This window comes from Leuresthes tenuis, unplaced genomic scaffold, assembly GCF_036924035.1.
Source record: "Leuresthes tenuis unplaced genomic scaffold, fLeuTen1.0.hap1 SCAF_22, whole genome shotgun sequence".
Lineage (NCBI taxonomy): Eukaryota > Metazoa > Chordata > Actinopteri > Atheriniformes > Atherinopsidae > Leuresthes > Leuresthes tenuis.
In genome coordinates, this window is record NW_027325376.1 from 13,178,409 (window position 1) to 13,194,339 (window position 15,931).

At 38.3% G+C, this 15,931-nt stretch overlaps 2 protein-coding genes across 2 annotated transcripts; both read left to right on the forward strand.

Moving 5' to 3' along the window:
* The first annotated feature begins 5,413 nt into the window (after positions 1–5,413).
* LOC140281825 (placenta-specific gene 8 protein-like) lies at positions 5,414–12,389 on the forward strand. Its single transcript, XM_072376320.1, has 3 exons — positions 5,414–5,535; positions 5,688–5,842; positions 12,026–12,389. Exons 1-3 carry the CDS (start codon positions 5,436–5,438, stop codon positions 12,188–12,190), a joined length of 420 nt encoding a protein of 139 aa, XP_072232421.1. The 5' UTR covers positions 5,414–5,435; the 3' UTR covers positions 12,191–12,389.
* An 881-nt stretch (positions 12,390–13,270) lies between these two features.
* LOC140282127 (cornifelin homolog A-like) lies at positions 13,271–15,569 on the forward strand. The gene is made up of 4 exons (XM_072376705.1): positions 13,271–13,678; positions 14,336–14,452; positions 14,852–15,006; positions 15,448–15,569. Exons 2-4 carry the CDS (start codon positions 14,347–14,349, stop codon positions 15,547–15,549), a joined length of 363 nt encoding a protein of 120 aa, XP_072232806.1. The 5' UTR covers positions 13,271–13,678; positions 14,336–14,346; the 3' UTR covers positions 15,550–15,569.
* Positions 15,570–15,931: the final 362 nt, after the last annotated feature.

Consider the following 15,931-nt stretch of genomic DNA (forward strand, 5'->3'; position numbering starts at 1 on the left):
TTACGCACCACGCCTAATGACAGCGACTCAACGGGCCAGCCAATGACAGACACGGCCCGATAATCCCCCGTGCGTAACAGTCAGATCGCTTTACAGGAGACTTGAGGTCCTGATAGACAGCATTAAGTGAGCGGCGTCACAAAACGAATGACTCACTGACAGCAGAACTTGTGCATGTTGTACTAGTTCATCACTCTTCTGCTTGTTAGAGAACTCACCGTCCTTGAATCAGCACCTTCCTACATGTGTGGTTACTCATAAAAACCCTACCAAACCTGAGCAGCCTCAGCAGACCTTCATCAGTTACATTTGTCACTTATTGACCGTCGCATCCTGTACAAAGTGCAGTCTTTGCATTTTGAAGTGTGTCCCCTCCGGACTCATTTAAGCCAGATATGGTAAATCCTTAACTTGGTAAACGCCACAGTGGGAGCTGTCCTGTGAGAGCTGCTCCAACATTGTTCAAACCCACATAAATGCGTGTTTGTTTTGATGGAAATCCAAATAATTTCAGGGAGATTTCATATTTTGTGTTGAATTTCAGAAATAATTATATCTAACAGAATAAGGCAGCACGTGGATATTGATGAATAAAGCTAAGAGAGTAAGTTACACAGTTGAACAGTGTTGAACACAATGATTTAGAAATCTTAAATGTCCTTATGCTGTAAACTAACAACATATTGCAATGTGTTGGGTCATTGTGATAAAAGCTCAGTACAACATTACACGAATGGTTGGAGTGTGTTTCTTGAGTTAAGATTGATTGGGTGAAAACATTTAGAATTTATTTACAGCTGTTACATATCAATGAGCTGTACCTGTGAACATATCAAGAGAAGGTTGCTTTATAAATATGGTTTAAAAAAAGTTCTTAATATATCTTTTTTTATTTAAATTAATTTTACACTTAAGGGCTTTGGTAGATTATTAGAGATAACAGACACTTCATGCCCATATACTTTCATTAAGAACTGGCGTGTGGCTGAGTTCATTTAGGTTTAGTGTCATATTTTTCACTAATGTTCCACCTACAACAGATTGATTGCACCTGCAGGCTCAGGTTTTCTTAGATGAGACTTAATGCCAACACTTTGTCACAAAACCAGTTGGAAAGAAAAGGACAAAAACTGAACTGTTCTTGTGCCGCAAATTCACAACTCCATCTCAGAAAACCAATCTGATTAGGTTGAAGGTTAGTTTGATATCGCATTTCTCAGAATGTAATGGTTGCAAGTCTGTTGGAAGTTCCCCCTGCATTTGGAAATCTTTATCATTTCTATGCATGTGTGTGAGAAAGTGCTATCTCCATTACCATCACATTTTACGAATGAATCCAGCCACAACTAAGAGATTGGAAGAAAAAAAAAAATGAATACCCCCCCCCCCCCCCCCCCCCCCCCCCCGACATGTCGAGACTGATCTGGTAGATGAAATTATGCATACCCACACGGATGAGGACCGCAGGTATAAAAGTGTTTGTCGAAGTGCAGTCCTGTAGAACCATTCGAAGGCTTTGGAGGAAGCAGAGAAAAACACCTGCCATCATGACCAGGATCGTAGCTATAATTCTCCTGCTCGTCTTTCTGATGGACAACTTTTGCGACAGCAAAGGTACATATAAAATCATTTGTTTTTTTTAGCTTTCCCTGTTTAGATGCATCTTATGCTGTTTTACTCACGCCACAATCAGTGTCTCCTATGACATACACTGGTGCAATCCTCTATAAATAACTGAGTTTATTTTAGGTTAAGAAAATGTGTATTTTAACAGATAATCTACAGTCGGTTTATAACTATTGCTGCTTCTTGTCTTTTGTGTGCAGTTTCTGATCAGTTCCATTCTGCTGGATTTACTACCCTGGAAATTCGCAAATGCAGATGCAAACGTGAGTAACCGCATTTTTTTCTTTTTCCTTCCTTTAACAATTATTTCACTACCCGTTATGATCAAAAATCTCTTTTTGACTGATAAAAGGTAGAAACAAATTTTACAAACTCGCAGCACAATGGAATGCATGAACTGCAACAGTGAAAACATGCACATTATAACGATGTTAAGCATTATTGTGAATGATACTAGGCAAGGTTTTACAGAGCAAATGTTAATGCTCACTTCTCATTGCAGATGTTTCCAATCGGAAGCTGAAGTGTCCTTTCCAGCTCATACCCACAAATGACCCCGAGGAAAAAGATCTGAAGAACTGCCTCTGCAGTAGAACACCTGAAGACGGTGAGTGAAATATGATTATGTACAAGTGTAAATTTACACTTTAAATGTTTAATTTGTTGTAAATTTGTTGTTTGTTTGTTCTTTACATTATAGGTCGTCAAGGAATTATGACATTCTGCAGTTTGAAATGGACCGTACTACCACACCCACCTTTATAGAGGAGTAGAATCATAATTCCGGGGGTGACGATCTTGTACATAGTTCTGAATGCACAGTAAACAGTGAAATGGCATTTTGCATCACAGTGTGAACTTAATTGTATAATTTACAAAGTTTTCTAAACATAAATGCAAGTTTTCAGAAATGAAACCTCACTTCCTTGTGTTTAAAGTAAGAAACTGAATTGAATATCATCCAAAAACACAAAGGCTGTTAAAGCAGTTAATTTACAGTTGAACAGTTAACAGAGAGAAATGTAGACACTTTTATTGGATATTCTTGATATGAATGTATAGATGTAACATAAATGTCTGTAAATTTTCCAACATTGTAAATAAAGACCCTTTCTTTTTTTGAAGGTTTTTGTATGAGAGTTATGACTGTTTTGTTAAAGGCTACAGTTCGGATTAAGATATTTCTTTAGAAATTGCTTAATTGCTTAATTGCTTCACAATAGATCAGATTTAAATGGAAAAAAAATGTTCTTTTAAATTTTTTGTTGGAAAATTTTGTGTCTTAAAAGAGAAAGTGGAAAGTGTCAGTAACATTGTCTTTTCGCCCAACACACAGATTATAGACAGTCTATAATCTCTAAAATTTTCTGGTTTACCAACAAAAAAAAGTTTACTCTTGCAAACCGGCCACGTGTCACAAGAAAATGTGCAACTGGTACATTTGTCCACATCGCCAAAACCTAAAAGTGTCACAAGGTTGTACATTGTGTAATGAACGTGTCTCCTTCGGCAAATGTTTTCAAAAAGGCACTTTCTGTGAAACATGACAAGATTTGCAAACTATGAACAGCGCAATGCAAATCTCAACTAAACCTAACCATCATGCATTTGTAACTTCTAACACAACCACAAACAAGACAAAAGAAGAAAAGTGAAAGCCCTGTGTAAAACATGCAGTAGGGGCATCAAATCCATGGTATTTTTGCATGGAGCAAACACTTGTTTCTTCCTCCTGACAAGCATTTTGAGGGGTGACATATAAATGTCAAGTGTGAATGACATGATATATCAGGACATATGGAGCCTTTAGAAATCAATGTGATGATCAAGACAAAAGCTGCATCACTACAGAGAACCATTCATGGAAAATGTAGTAGGTTAATTTCATCATTGTGAATGTTGTGTAAGAATTAAAGTCTTAGATATAAAATAAGCCTTTTCTATCCTGTCTCAATGGCTAACAAGGCTAAAAGGTGTTAGTTTAAGCTGTTTATGACACAAAAGTGAGTGTGTTGTAAATTCACTCAAGTAATCATGGAGAGAACAAGTATTTCCCAAAATGTCAAAATATTCATTTAGAGTAATGTAACATGTGTGCCAACGCACTGTTGAAACATCAAAGCTGCAGACACCTCTGTGACGTAAATCTAATTTTCTCATCTCATTTGCTATCTTTCTGTCTCTGACAGTTTCTGAAATATGAAGGTCAACATACAAGTGTAGATGTGAACCCTGCATATTATCTATTCACTCATGTTACTCCTAATAATCTCCTGTCAGATCCCACATGTCAGCTTCAGCCCTCATGTTTTGGATTTATTTACACAGGGGGTGGATTAAGTCAACAGGAACTTTTTCCGGTGGCTGTCTCACTTTCTTCTACCAGGACAATGATGAGACCAGATCAGATAAACAACAGCAGAGGAACTGTTTTTGTTGAAAGGCTTCAGTGAGAAAAGTGAAATCAAAGGTCCAGTTGGATTCACTTTCTGTGCTTGTTATATATTGTCTATCATTGTGTTTTTGTCTTGATGCTTAAGTAATTTTCCAAATAGGAGAATTCAGCTGAACACAGAATAGCTCGCTGTTTCAAAAACTCAACCATATTCATTTAATGTTCTCTATCAATCAACAGATGTTTTTAAGTCTTGTTCTCTGAAATTGGTACTGACGTTACCTTTGTTCTGTCTAAAAATTAATAGCGTCTTGACTTCCTGTTAGACATCAACTAACATGTCACTTAGAACTTAGAAATATTTGAGGTCAGCAGAGTTAACTTACATGGGAACAGGGTGGCTTCTTTACCCATCTTGTATGGCAGTTTCATATTTACACAAAAACACTGCAGTGAGGTAATGAGCATGTGAGTACGGGACGGAAGACAGAAAGAAAGCAAACAAAGTCAGTAACAACACATCTCCCAGATCTTGGTTTTCTGGATAAGTGAGCATTGTAGCAGGTAAGTCATCTATTCTATAAAGACTGGTTACTTATTTTCAGTTACACTTCCCTTCTTTGTGGATCATTCTTCAGGGCACAGTAGGTTGGCTCTGAGCCACACTGTGGTGGAATCTTTCTCTCCTCAGATTTTAACATGTGGCTGAAAAGAAGAGCTAGAGAATATCTCAAGTCAGCAGTGAGCGGGGTGTGAACGTTTCCTCTCAGCAAGCACCTCACTGGATTGTCACTTTTAATTATGAAACTGAGACTGTGGTTTCAGTTGAAGTAGATGTTTGCTTTTTTGTGACCATTTGCCATAATGTAGTGTTAAGGTGGAGCACCCTGCTCTAAACAAAAAGCTTAAAATGTGTAAGCATGACCTATGAAATGTCACAGAAGAGTTCAATGTCTACACAATGTCATGGTGTGAAGTTGTCATGTTGATTTGTGACACAGTTATCTGGCTCATTGGTAGCAAAATGCTCCACTTTTATTAACAAATAAAATAAGGATTTACAATAGATTTTGTGGCTCTGGAAAGTTTGAGTGTGTCTTTAACTTAAATTGAATTAGAAAAGAAGAGCTCTCTGGAAGTCATCTATTTAAATACAGGGCAAGCTTGCGATCATGCAATCATGAGAGGAAAATTAGTGATTGTACTAGTTTGATTTGGTGTCCGGAACACTTTCTACATGTGAAGAGCATTACTCCTAACTACGTGCTTCCCACAAACAGTTCCCACAATCAAAGAATTTCTGTAGAATTTTAATGCAAGTACTCCCTAGTTGTCTCATAGTATTGGTCCAGTTTTGTTTTGATGAAGTTTTACTCCAATTTCTCTTTTGTGGTGATGGACGGACTGCTGAGCTATGTCTCGAAAAGTGATCCAGTTTCAACCACAGAGCAGGGTCAAGGAGGCAGGTCAATGGACCACCGGCCTGTGTGAGTGTTACAAAGACATGGGAGACTGTAAGTACACAATAAGAAGCAAAACAACAGTTTGATCTTTATAACTGATCCACAAAGAAGAAAAAAATTGAACATATGTCAAATCAATCTCTTACTATCGGATGTCATAGTGTTGTGAAGTGATTGAGCAGTGTGTCTGTCTGTGGTTGCAGGCTGTTTTGCCCTGTGTTGCCTCCCAGTGTTTACCTGTAAGGTGACCAGTGCAGCAGGAGCGTGTCCATGCCTGCCTCTGCTGGATTGTATTAGTTGTGTGCCTCCAGCCTCTCTGGCCATGAGGGCTTCAGTCAGGGAGCGATACGGCATACAGGTAATGTCACTCACCACCTATTTCACTTTACCAGATGGATGACTGTGAGAATTTCTTAAGCCTTTTTATATTAACATACAGCCTTTTAAAAAAGAAAGTGCACAATCATGCAGTTCTAAGGATTTAATATCAGAACGAAAAAAATCTGGTTGTTAAACGGTTGTAAGAGCTTGTAAGCAATGACTTTAAAGAAGCAATCATTGCTGCTCATCAATCTGAGAAGGATTATAAGGCTCATTTCCAAACAACTTAGAGCTATCATTATACAGTAGAAAAGATTATTAACTCGTGGAAAACATTCAAGACAGTTGCCAGTTCTTTTATTTTAAGTGTTCTATATTCTATAAAACTGCAAAAAAAACCCTAAAAGATACATCTTAGACTCTACACATCTCAGTGAGCATGTTCAGTGTAAAAGTTCACGGGTCAAAATCTGAAGAAGTAAGGCCTGTTTGGATTGGTTGCAGGAGAAAGCCTATTCTCTAAAAATGGCTTAGGGTTACAAAATTGCATCTGAACAAACAAAGACTTTTGACAAACTTTTGAAACAATTTCCTTTGAACAGATTAGACTTAAACTGTTTTGTCATAATGCAGAGAATCACATTTGGAGAAAGCCAAACACAGTATGTTAGTACAAGCACTTCATCCCAATTCATCCCATTACAGTGATGATGATTTTATTTTCCAGCCAAGGACCTGGGGAACTTGCAGTCTTTGAATCATCAACTCTTCTGTATACCAAACCATTCTACAGTCAAATGAGACAATTGTCTGACAACTTGGCTGAAATTGAGTCTTGCAACAGGACAGTCGTCCCTAGCACAGCACTAAATCTAGAATATAATGGCTGAAATAGAATAAAAATCACAATGTTGCAGTTCTCCAGTCAACCTCCAGAACTCAACCTGATTGAAACCTAAAAGATTTTAACAAATACCTCGAAAACCTCACTGAAATTACGCAATTATTTTGAAGAAAGTGGACTACAATTCCTCCACAACGATGTGAGAGACTAATACTGTCACTCAGGAGATGATTGGTTCAAGTTCTTACTACCACAGGTGGTTCTACAGGCTGTTGAATCATAGAGTGGACCTAGTTTTTATCAAACAAATAATGATAAGATGCAAAATATGATCTGCGTTTGTGAGACCTGGACAATTTTACTTTATTATTTTAGGGTGGTGGTGGCAAGATTTAGACAGAAATGTAAAAACTTTAACTGACACTGACTTTATACCTAATGGGACAGATTTGAAAAAATGCTGAACTTTTTTCATAGGTGTTCTGGATAAATAGGCAGTTAAATCTTCAGTCAGAAAACCTTTCACACAGTAGCAGATCATTCACAGCTTTGGTCATGTATGTTTGACCAGTGCTGTGACCTCGAGTAAATGAATAGACGTGAATAAACCGTGTTGCAACCGGAATCTGAGAGTTAAACTTTACTCTCACAAGCAATGTTTATGCCCTTTCAGTCAAGTGGAACATTCCCCGAAGTTATAGAGCAATGAACACTGGCTCGAACAATTGAACTGATTGTTTTCTGTCTCCAGCTCAATTACACAAAGCTCCTGGAGTTTTGAATAATTCTGATTACTGTTGAGAGGATGGAGACATCTTAGTGATGAAACACAATAACGGCTCACAGAGGAAATAGCTGCAACAGCATTAAGCCTGCCTTTTGACACCAGTTATTACTTAGCAGTGCAAGCAATGTTTTGCGTCTCGGGTGACATAAAATATACGTCTATTACCTGATAGACATCAGGTCTCCGTCACTGATCAGTGCCACTAAATACAGATATTTTACATGCAAAGAGCACATACCAGGATCCCAATGTGATGGAGGAGCCAATCATTTCTGGGACAGTGAAAAGAGAGAGAGATAAGGTACGTTGTGGGAGTGGTTGGAGGCCAAGCAGACAGAGTCTGGAGTCCTGCCATCGGAGAGAAGAAGGTGGTTGATAATGTTGGCTTTTCTGGAGGCGGTGTGGGAGGTGGATCGTTGTCAGTATTGCAGAACAGGCGCGAGGGACGCCAGAAGTTCTTATGAAAACAAGTCCAAGCATGTAGGTTGTCTATAAAACAAGGCAATCATTCTCTCCCGAAAGGAGTGATAAAGCCATAGTAGTGCAGATCATGAGAGTATAGCTGTAGATTCAGACAGATTGAAGCTTGCTTAAAAATAAGAGATGTGTATATCCTTCTGTGAAGTGAAACTTTCGCTGCTCTTTCTGTTTGTACAATTAAACTTTTGTTGATGTTTTCTTTATTAACTATGAAAGCCTGAATCTGGGGTTACGCATGTAGGTCACTCAGGCTTTGTATGTATGAATATGTTGCTCAGAGAGTATATCCTCCTCTAAAGCCAGGGCTGTATTTCACAGTTTTGATAAGTGTGATCCAACAGTACACCAAATTGGAATGGCTTCTTTCATTTTCCATGCTACAACTCTCTACCATGAACTCTATATCATAAATATCGCCGCTGTAGTTTTGATGTAACCTTATTAACAAACAGACAGATGACAATCATTACATCACTCCACCTTCCCCCACTTTTATTACCATTGGATGGGTGACCACGGAATTTGGAAATTGTATTTGTGAAGCCTATCCTATGAACCTAACCTGGTGATCCACTTGCCTCTCTCTTCAAGCCACAATGGGAATAACCAGTTATTTTTTTTCCCCCTGCAGTCAATTATCCACTAATCTACAAAGTACCCTGCCTGTCACCCAGTGTCTGCTGGTGGAGGCTTCTTCGTAAAGGGTAGGCATGAAGCTGGAATCACAGTTACTTGTAGACATGCACATGGACATCTCCAGATACCACATATGCGCTGGAGTTGTAGTTTTACATCTTAGTCCATTTCGAGTCTGCTTGGAGGATGTGTTCCATCCAAGCACAGCAGACAGCCACAGAAAGTTTTTATTTTTAACAGTTTTTTTTTTTTTTTAGCACATTCTCACTTGGTGCTCTTGAGGCATAGTGGTGCACAGTCACAACTGTGGTGGAAAGTAAAGCACACTACCCAGAGGAGATTAATTAACTGGAAACCCAACACTTGCCTTTTTCTGCCTTTATTCAAGCCAAATCCTATAAGGGAACGACATCAAGGCTCGAAAATTATGAAAAGCTAGAAAATTGACAAGAACAATAGATTTTATACTGTTATAGTCTTGGTTACCATGGTTTCAGACGGTAGGACAAAGCCAAATGGCGACTGAGCTTCAACTACAACCACTAGAGGGGGCTGCTGGAGTAAGCAAGCAGTTATTTTGACCTGACACACATGACCTATACAGTAACTTTTTTTTTCCTCAGCAATGATCGGGACTAATTGGAAATGGCTTTTTTATTGCCTCTGAGCCTTATCTGAGTACAACAAAGCAAATTTAAGGTGTGTTTCACATTCACATTCTCATTCACTCACATCATCGGGACCAATCATTATAAGTTATATAAATATAACTTATTGTTCCCTCAATGCTGGGAAAGTACCTACTCTAAGGGGAGTATGAAATACTATTGTAATCGTAGTGCTTCAGTCAAGAGGCTTGTGTACACCCTCTAATTATTGAATTTGCAGTATGTCACTTCAACCCTTCTGAGTCTGTCTGTGCTTCACAATTATTCTTATTTGATCTTGATAATGTCTTTGGGGTGTCCTGAAACAGGAAACTGAGATGCTGTATTTTTTTATTCATTTTTGGTTTGTTTGTTTATGTTAACTGCATACATGCAGACTTCATGTCAGAGAGGTTAATATTTCATACGGACTTCCATAACTGGGATGACATTTAAAGGTGGACGGATATACTTAATTGTCATCCTCCCACAATGAATTCAGTGGTAGCATTGCAAGAGGGAGAACGTGTTTCTTTGAGAAGATCCCAGGTCTGTCACTCATGACAGACAAGTGTGTCAAATTTGAGTTGTTTAATGCTTTCTGCTGTAATGAGGCTGCTCACACACATTTTCTTTTTTATTAGAATCAAATGCTTGCTTTTTAATCATTGGCTCTCTCAAGATGTTTGTGGGAGGAGAGATTGTTCTAGTTGTTTATTTCACCTCCCACATAAAAGCAAGGTTCTATGGTTTGACATTACTCACTGTATCCATTATGTTCTGTGGCAAATTTTTAGGTAGATTTCACAAATGCATTTTGATTAAGCCAACATTTAAATAGAAGCTTCCATCAATGCAGGTACAACTTATCAGAAAAACAATAGATATAATACAACTCTAACAACCCAAATTCTAAAAAAGTTGGGACGCTGTGGAAAATGTAAATAAAAACAGAATGCAATGATTTCAAATCTCATAAGCCAATTTTTTTGATAGAACGCAGAAAACATTGCAATATTTTGCTTTTTTAAAAGCAAATATTGGCTCATCTTGAATTTGATGGCAGCAACACGTCTCAAGTAGTGATATGGGGCAACAAAAGACTGGAAAAATAAGTGGTACTAAAAAGAGACAGCTGGAAGAACATGTTGCGACTATTCAGGTTAACTGGCAACAGGTCAGTAACATGACTGCGTATGAAAAGAGCACCTAAGAGATGCAGTGTCTCTCAGAGGTAAAGATTAGTAGAGGCAATATGCAAAAAAATTGCTACTACAAATTGTGGATCAGTTTCATAGTGATGTTTCTTAATGTTGAATTGTGCAGAGTTTGTTTCATCATCAACAGTACATCATGCCATAATAAGATGAATATAATCTAGAGACATATCTAAGTATAAGGAACACAGCAAAAAACGATATACAGTGCCCGTGCTCTTCAGGCCCTCACTGCATTAAAACCAAACATGATTCTGTCATGGAAATAACTGCACAGGCTCAGGAACACTTCCAGAAGTCACTGTCTGCGAACACAGTTCACAATGCCACCCACAAAGGCAGATCAAAGCTCCATCATGCAAAGGAGAAGCACGGACACTGTGGCCTCTGAAAGAGGAGAAGGACCATTCAGCTTTTTGTCAGCGCTCAGTTCAAAAGCCTACATCTGTGGTGGTATTGGGGGTGCATTTGTGCCTATGGAACCGGAAACTTGCACATCTGGAAAGACACCATCAATCCTGAAAAGTACACATAGGTTTCAGAGCAACATATGCTTACATTCAGATGTTGCCTTTTCCATAAAACATCTTGCATATTTCAGCAAGACAATGCTGAACCACATAATGCATCTATTACAACAGCATAGCTTTGTAGTAGAAGGGTGCTGGACCTGCCAGCCTGAGGTTTAGATTGTTCACCACTTGAAACATTTGATGCATCATGAAACCCAAAATGCAACAAAGAAGACCCAGGACTGTGGAGCGGCTCAAATCCTATATCAGAAAAGAACTACTACTACAATGTTCCTCTCCAAAGGGTCCAGAATTCTCAGTTCCTAGACATTTGATTGTTATTAAAAGATAAAAGGATTCTACATAGTAGCAAACATTGCCTGTCCCAACAAAATTTTGCCAAGTTAAGGTTTTTCATGAATTAGTAAGATGTCTCACTTTCAGCATTCAATGTTTTCTTTGTTCTATTTTGAATAATATTTCGGTTTGTGAGATTTGCAAAAAATTGCACTCTGTTTTGTCGAGCTTTTACTCAGTGCCTCAACTCTTTTTTTTATTAAGCAGGGCAGTTGTGAGGAATAAAAAGTGACTGAAAATCTCAGCCAGGATCCAAATTAGCTCAGTATCATGCAGGACATTCTTGATGGGACCATCAGACTGAATTGGTTTGATAAAATCACCCACCAACATTTGCTGCTTGAGTTACTCATAAGCCCCTGTTCTGTTGCTATGAGCAATGGCTTGGCTGCAAGAAACTGGCTGTGCTAAAAGGGAGGAACACAGTCTGTACCATTACACTGGTAATACAGTGCCTATCATTACGTTCAAAGAACTGCATGCCTATTATTTTTAAGTATACTGACTTAATTTGGTTTTCTAATTGGGTTCATTGGGTTTACATCAATGTGATCAATATGTAATATGGAAAAGATTTGGATGAATTATGAATTAAACATCTTATATCTTTATATCAGGATACCAAAAGCAAATTAAATTCTTCTCTGCTGCATTATAAATCGATAAAAGTGTCCTTTGCACCTAAATGCAAGGAACTTGAGCCTCCCACCTGAGTCAAGACCTCTCTGTGTGTCTTACAGGGAAGTGCGTGGAGCGACTGCCTGTATGGATGCTGCTGCTATCCGCTATCTTGGCTCCAAATTTCCAGAGAGCTGAAGAGGAGAGCAGCATCCCACACCTCCTCCTCTTCTTCCTCAGCCAGATATGTTCCTTTGACCTCCCTGAAGGGGGCGCACTTGGTCTAGACACGTATCTTTTCTCTCTGGACTCCATCTCTCAGAGTACAGGGATTGATTTAATCACACTTCCTCCGGTCTGCAGCCACTCCCGGTTACCTCAGAGAATTCAACAGGGACACAATGTGTCCTGCGGAGAGGGGAGTTCAGTTTTTTCCAAGGATGAAGTGAATGAGCAATAATAAAAGTAACTCCTTTTTTTAGAGAAGGGGGTTTCTTATCAGAAAATGATCTTTCAGTAGTAGTTCACCACAATAGTAATTGATACTTCCCTCTTCATTAGAAGTGCTCTGGTTAATTTGGGTCACGTAATTACTGAGAAGTACGTGCAAGTCTTAGTTTTTTTCTCTCTTTCGTTTTGATCTTTTTGGTTGTTTGAGGAACTAATTTTAATCTATAAAAAATGGTATCAATGGCTGTGCCTGGATTTGTAATTTGGATTTTGATGTCATAGAATTCCAGTCTTTTTTTTATCATCTATTCCTTTCTTATGTTGTACTAAAACTTTAGACATTTTATTATAATATTCTGATTAAAAAATGTTCTTATTTCTCAAGATATCCAACATTGCGTACTTGCAATTCAAGGGTGCCAATAATTTTCGGCCAGCACTGTGAAATCGTTTTTTGTTCCATGTCAGTTGTTTTTTAATTTTTTTTTTTATCCTTGAACGTTTGTTTCCAAGGAAACAGAGAAAACAGGACACATGGACTTAAGTTCAGCACCAGATTTTAACATTCAAAGATACTACTGGTGAACTTGCACATGAAATGAACATCTCTTTTTTTTGCTAATTTAAGTGATAAACTAATCTGATCTTTCATAAATTTCACATTCGTATTTCAGTAGATTAGAGAGATAGATTGCTTCTATGACGTGCGACTTATCTTACTTTTGTAAACCATACGATTAGTCAGTTAGTCTATTTTTGTTTCGTTTCCTTTCCGTAACTGTAGAATGACGCTGCTCCGGGATTTCAGGTGGCGTTGTGTATTCTGGATTGGGGTTGATTTAAATAATTATCTTTTATTGTTCATATCAATTCTAATTCATTCATTCATTCATTCATTCATTCATTCATTCATTCATTCATTCATTCTCATTTTAAAAAGATTTTAGGTTTATTGCTAATGTAAAATCTTCATCTTCAATGAAATGATAGAATTAAGAAATTCTTATCGAATGTGATTAGAGAAGTCTGGAATATTCATACCATTGTGTTACAGGACATTCTGTTTTGAATTTATCATCTCTATCATCATTTAGCATCTCTTTCAAAGAACTATGCAGCAGACCTGATAGCTTGATGTCTGACTGAAAAGGTGATTACAGTCATCCGACTGGATGAACCAGTGAGTCAGTGACATACTTTGTCCGCTGTCGTGTTACGTTTGCCCCTTTCTAACAGGCCTATAAAACGCCACACTGCCCTGGAGACCCATCAGTTATTTGGTTGTAGGACGTGACAGTGCTCTTACTCCACTGAGCCACAGGGAGGTAAGAAAACTCACTCAGAGACCCTTTTAAACTTGACAACAATACTCATATGCTGAGAGCTTGCAGATCGGCCGTCAACAGGCCGAGAAAATTCAGATTTTCATACTTCTGGCATGTATGTGTCTGTTTGTGAGCATGGACTTTGGACAATCTCTATGTTAAATGAGCAAGTGGTGATATGGTAAAGAAATTCTGCAACTTCAGGCTCTGTGACACTTTATGAAATAGATTTCCATATCCAAATTTCACTCGGCAAGTACTTCAGCATTATCCTTTTTATCTACAAACTGGATTTGAGCGTTTAATTTGCGATATCACCAGAATTATACATTCAAACTCGACTTGTAGAGATGGGTTTCTTAACCTTCTTCCCATCTTGAGGGTCACACTCTGGCTTGTATCACATGGTTCCAAAACTGAGAAGCTGCAGAACTTACATCCCACAGAAATGACAGAAAACCCTGACCTGTTTTAACCTATAGAAACAAAGTGAGTTTGATTTTCTCCTCATTGAATCAACTTAATGATGTTTATATGCACAACTGTTTTCATCGGGTGCTTAGATTTGATAAAAAGGTTTGAGGCAGCCATGTTATTACTGTTATCAAAATGTATTCATTTATCAATGTGATCTTTTTTTTTGTTTGTTTCACTCAGAAGCTGAAGCCATGGCTGAAAAAATCAATGGGACCCAACCCCGGCCATTTGTCTCTGCCACTGTATCCAACCAATGGACTTCTGGCATCTGTGATTGCTTCCAGGACAAAGCTCACTGTAAATGTGCCTCGTTGTTCTTACTCAGAGAAGTTGAGCATATTTTCCAAAGTGTTTGATAAGCGAAGACAGCATAGTCTTGAGACGTTTGGCACATATTTTGAGAGAAAGCATTTGTTATCTTAATATATCTCAAGTGTCTGGCTAAGAACGCATTGATCATTCAGACTGTTCTAGGTTGAGGAATGCCCACACACCCATTAAGTATTTGGACATTGTTGAGACTAAGGTATCCCTACATAATGAGAGCTGTCTACTCTCAAAGCGGTAATGCTATATGACTTGTTTAAACAGGGCAGCAGGGGTATAATATGTATCGGCCCTGGACATGGAATTTTGAAACTACCTCACAGAATGACAATATTAAGCTGAATCTTTAATTGGCTTTTATTCTCTCAGGTTGCTTTGCTTTTTGGTGCTTTCCTTGCTTCGCCTGTATGACGGCTCGCGAAGCTGGAGAGTGTCTGTGTTTACCTCTGCTGGACTCCTTTGGAATTATCCCTCCCATGACTACAGCCCTCAGGGTGTCTATTCGTCAGCGATATGGCATTGAGGTACAGACAGTTCATCGTTTTGTGTAAATAAATACACCCCTTCTGCGTCAGTACTTAGTGAACCAGCAGAAAAGTCACTGTTGCCTATACTATTTATCTGCTCTCTGATCATTTTCAAACCCGTTTAGCCTTTCAGGATTGTGCTTGTTTACATTCCCAGATGACATACATCAATTCACGTTGCATGGTCATTAAAGAGCGTTGCAGTTTGCTGTGTTCTTTTGTTCAGTTTGATTTGTTTTGGTGAACTTTGACAGTGATTAATAGCAACGATTGATAGCTAAACAGCAGCTGTGATATGGAACTGTTACAGCTGTAAGTTCATTGAAAAATATCTTTTCTACTTCAATAGATAGGCTGAAGTGTTTCTTAAATGAAAGTAAAAAGCGTTTTAGCCCACACCTTTTGCCTGTTTTAACCCCTCTTATGTCCTTGTCACAGGGAACGATCTGCAATGACTGTGTGTACTCCTTCTTCTGCGGGCCCTGCAGCTGGTGTCAGATATCGAGAGAGATCAAAACGAGGAGGAATCCCATCGTCTGAACCAAGTCAGAGGCCTGATGAGAACAAAAAGTTCCCTCCCTCATCATCCCTATTAAAAAGGACATCACTACCATCATCTGCGTTTTCATGCTTTGCGGATCATCAACAGTTCGGAACAGTTCACCATCGGAACAGTTACGTCAGATTTTAAAAAGAAATAAAAAACAAGTCATCAAAACTAGCTAATGGGGCATACTGGTGTACGAGAATGTTTTATCTTAAACCCATGATTTATTATCTCTACATTCTAATTCTATGTTATTGTTTTTTTTTTTACATATATTTATTTATTTTCTACCTTTTATATATTTCTGTTGAAGAGTGCACATCTGTAACTAAGCTTATAATCAGTTGATAGAACTGAAACTTTACTATTTGATTA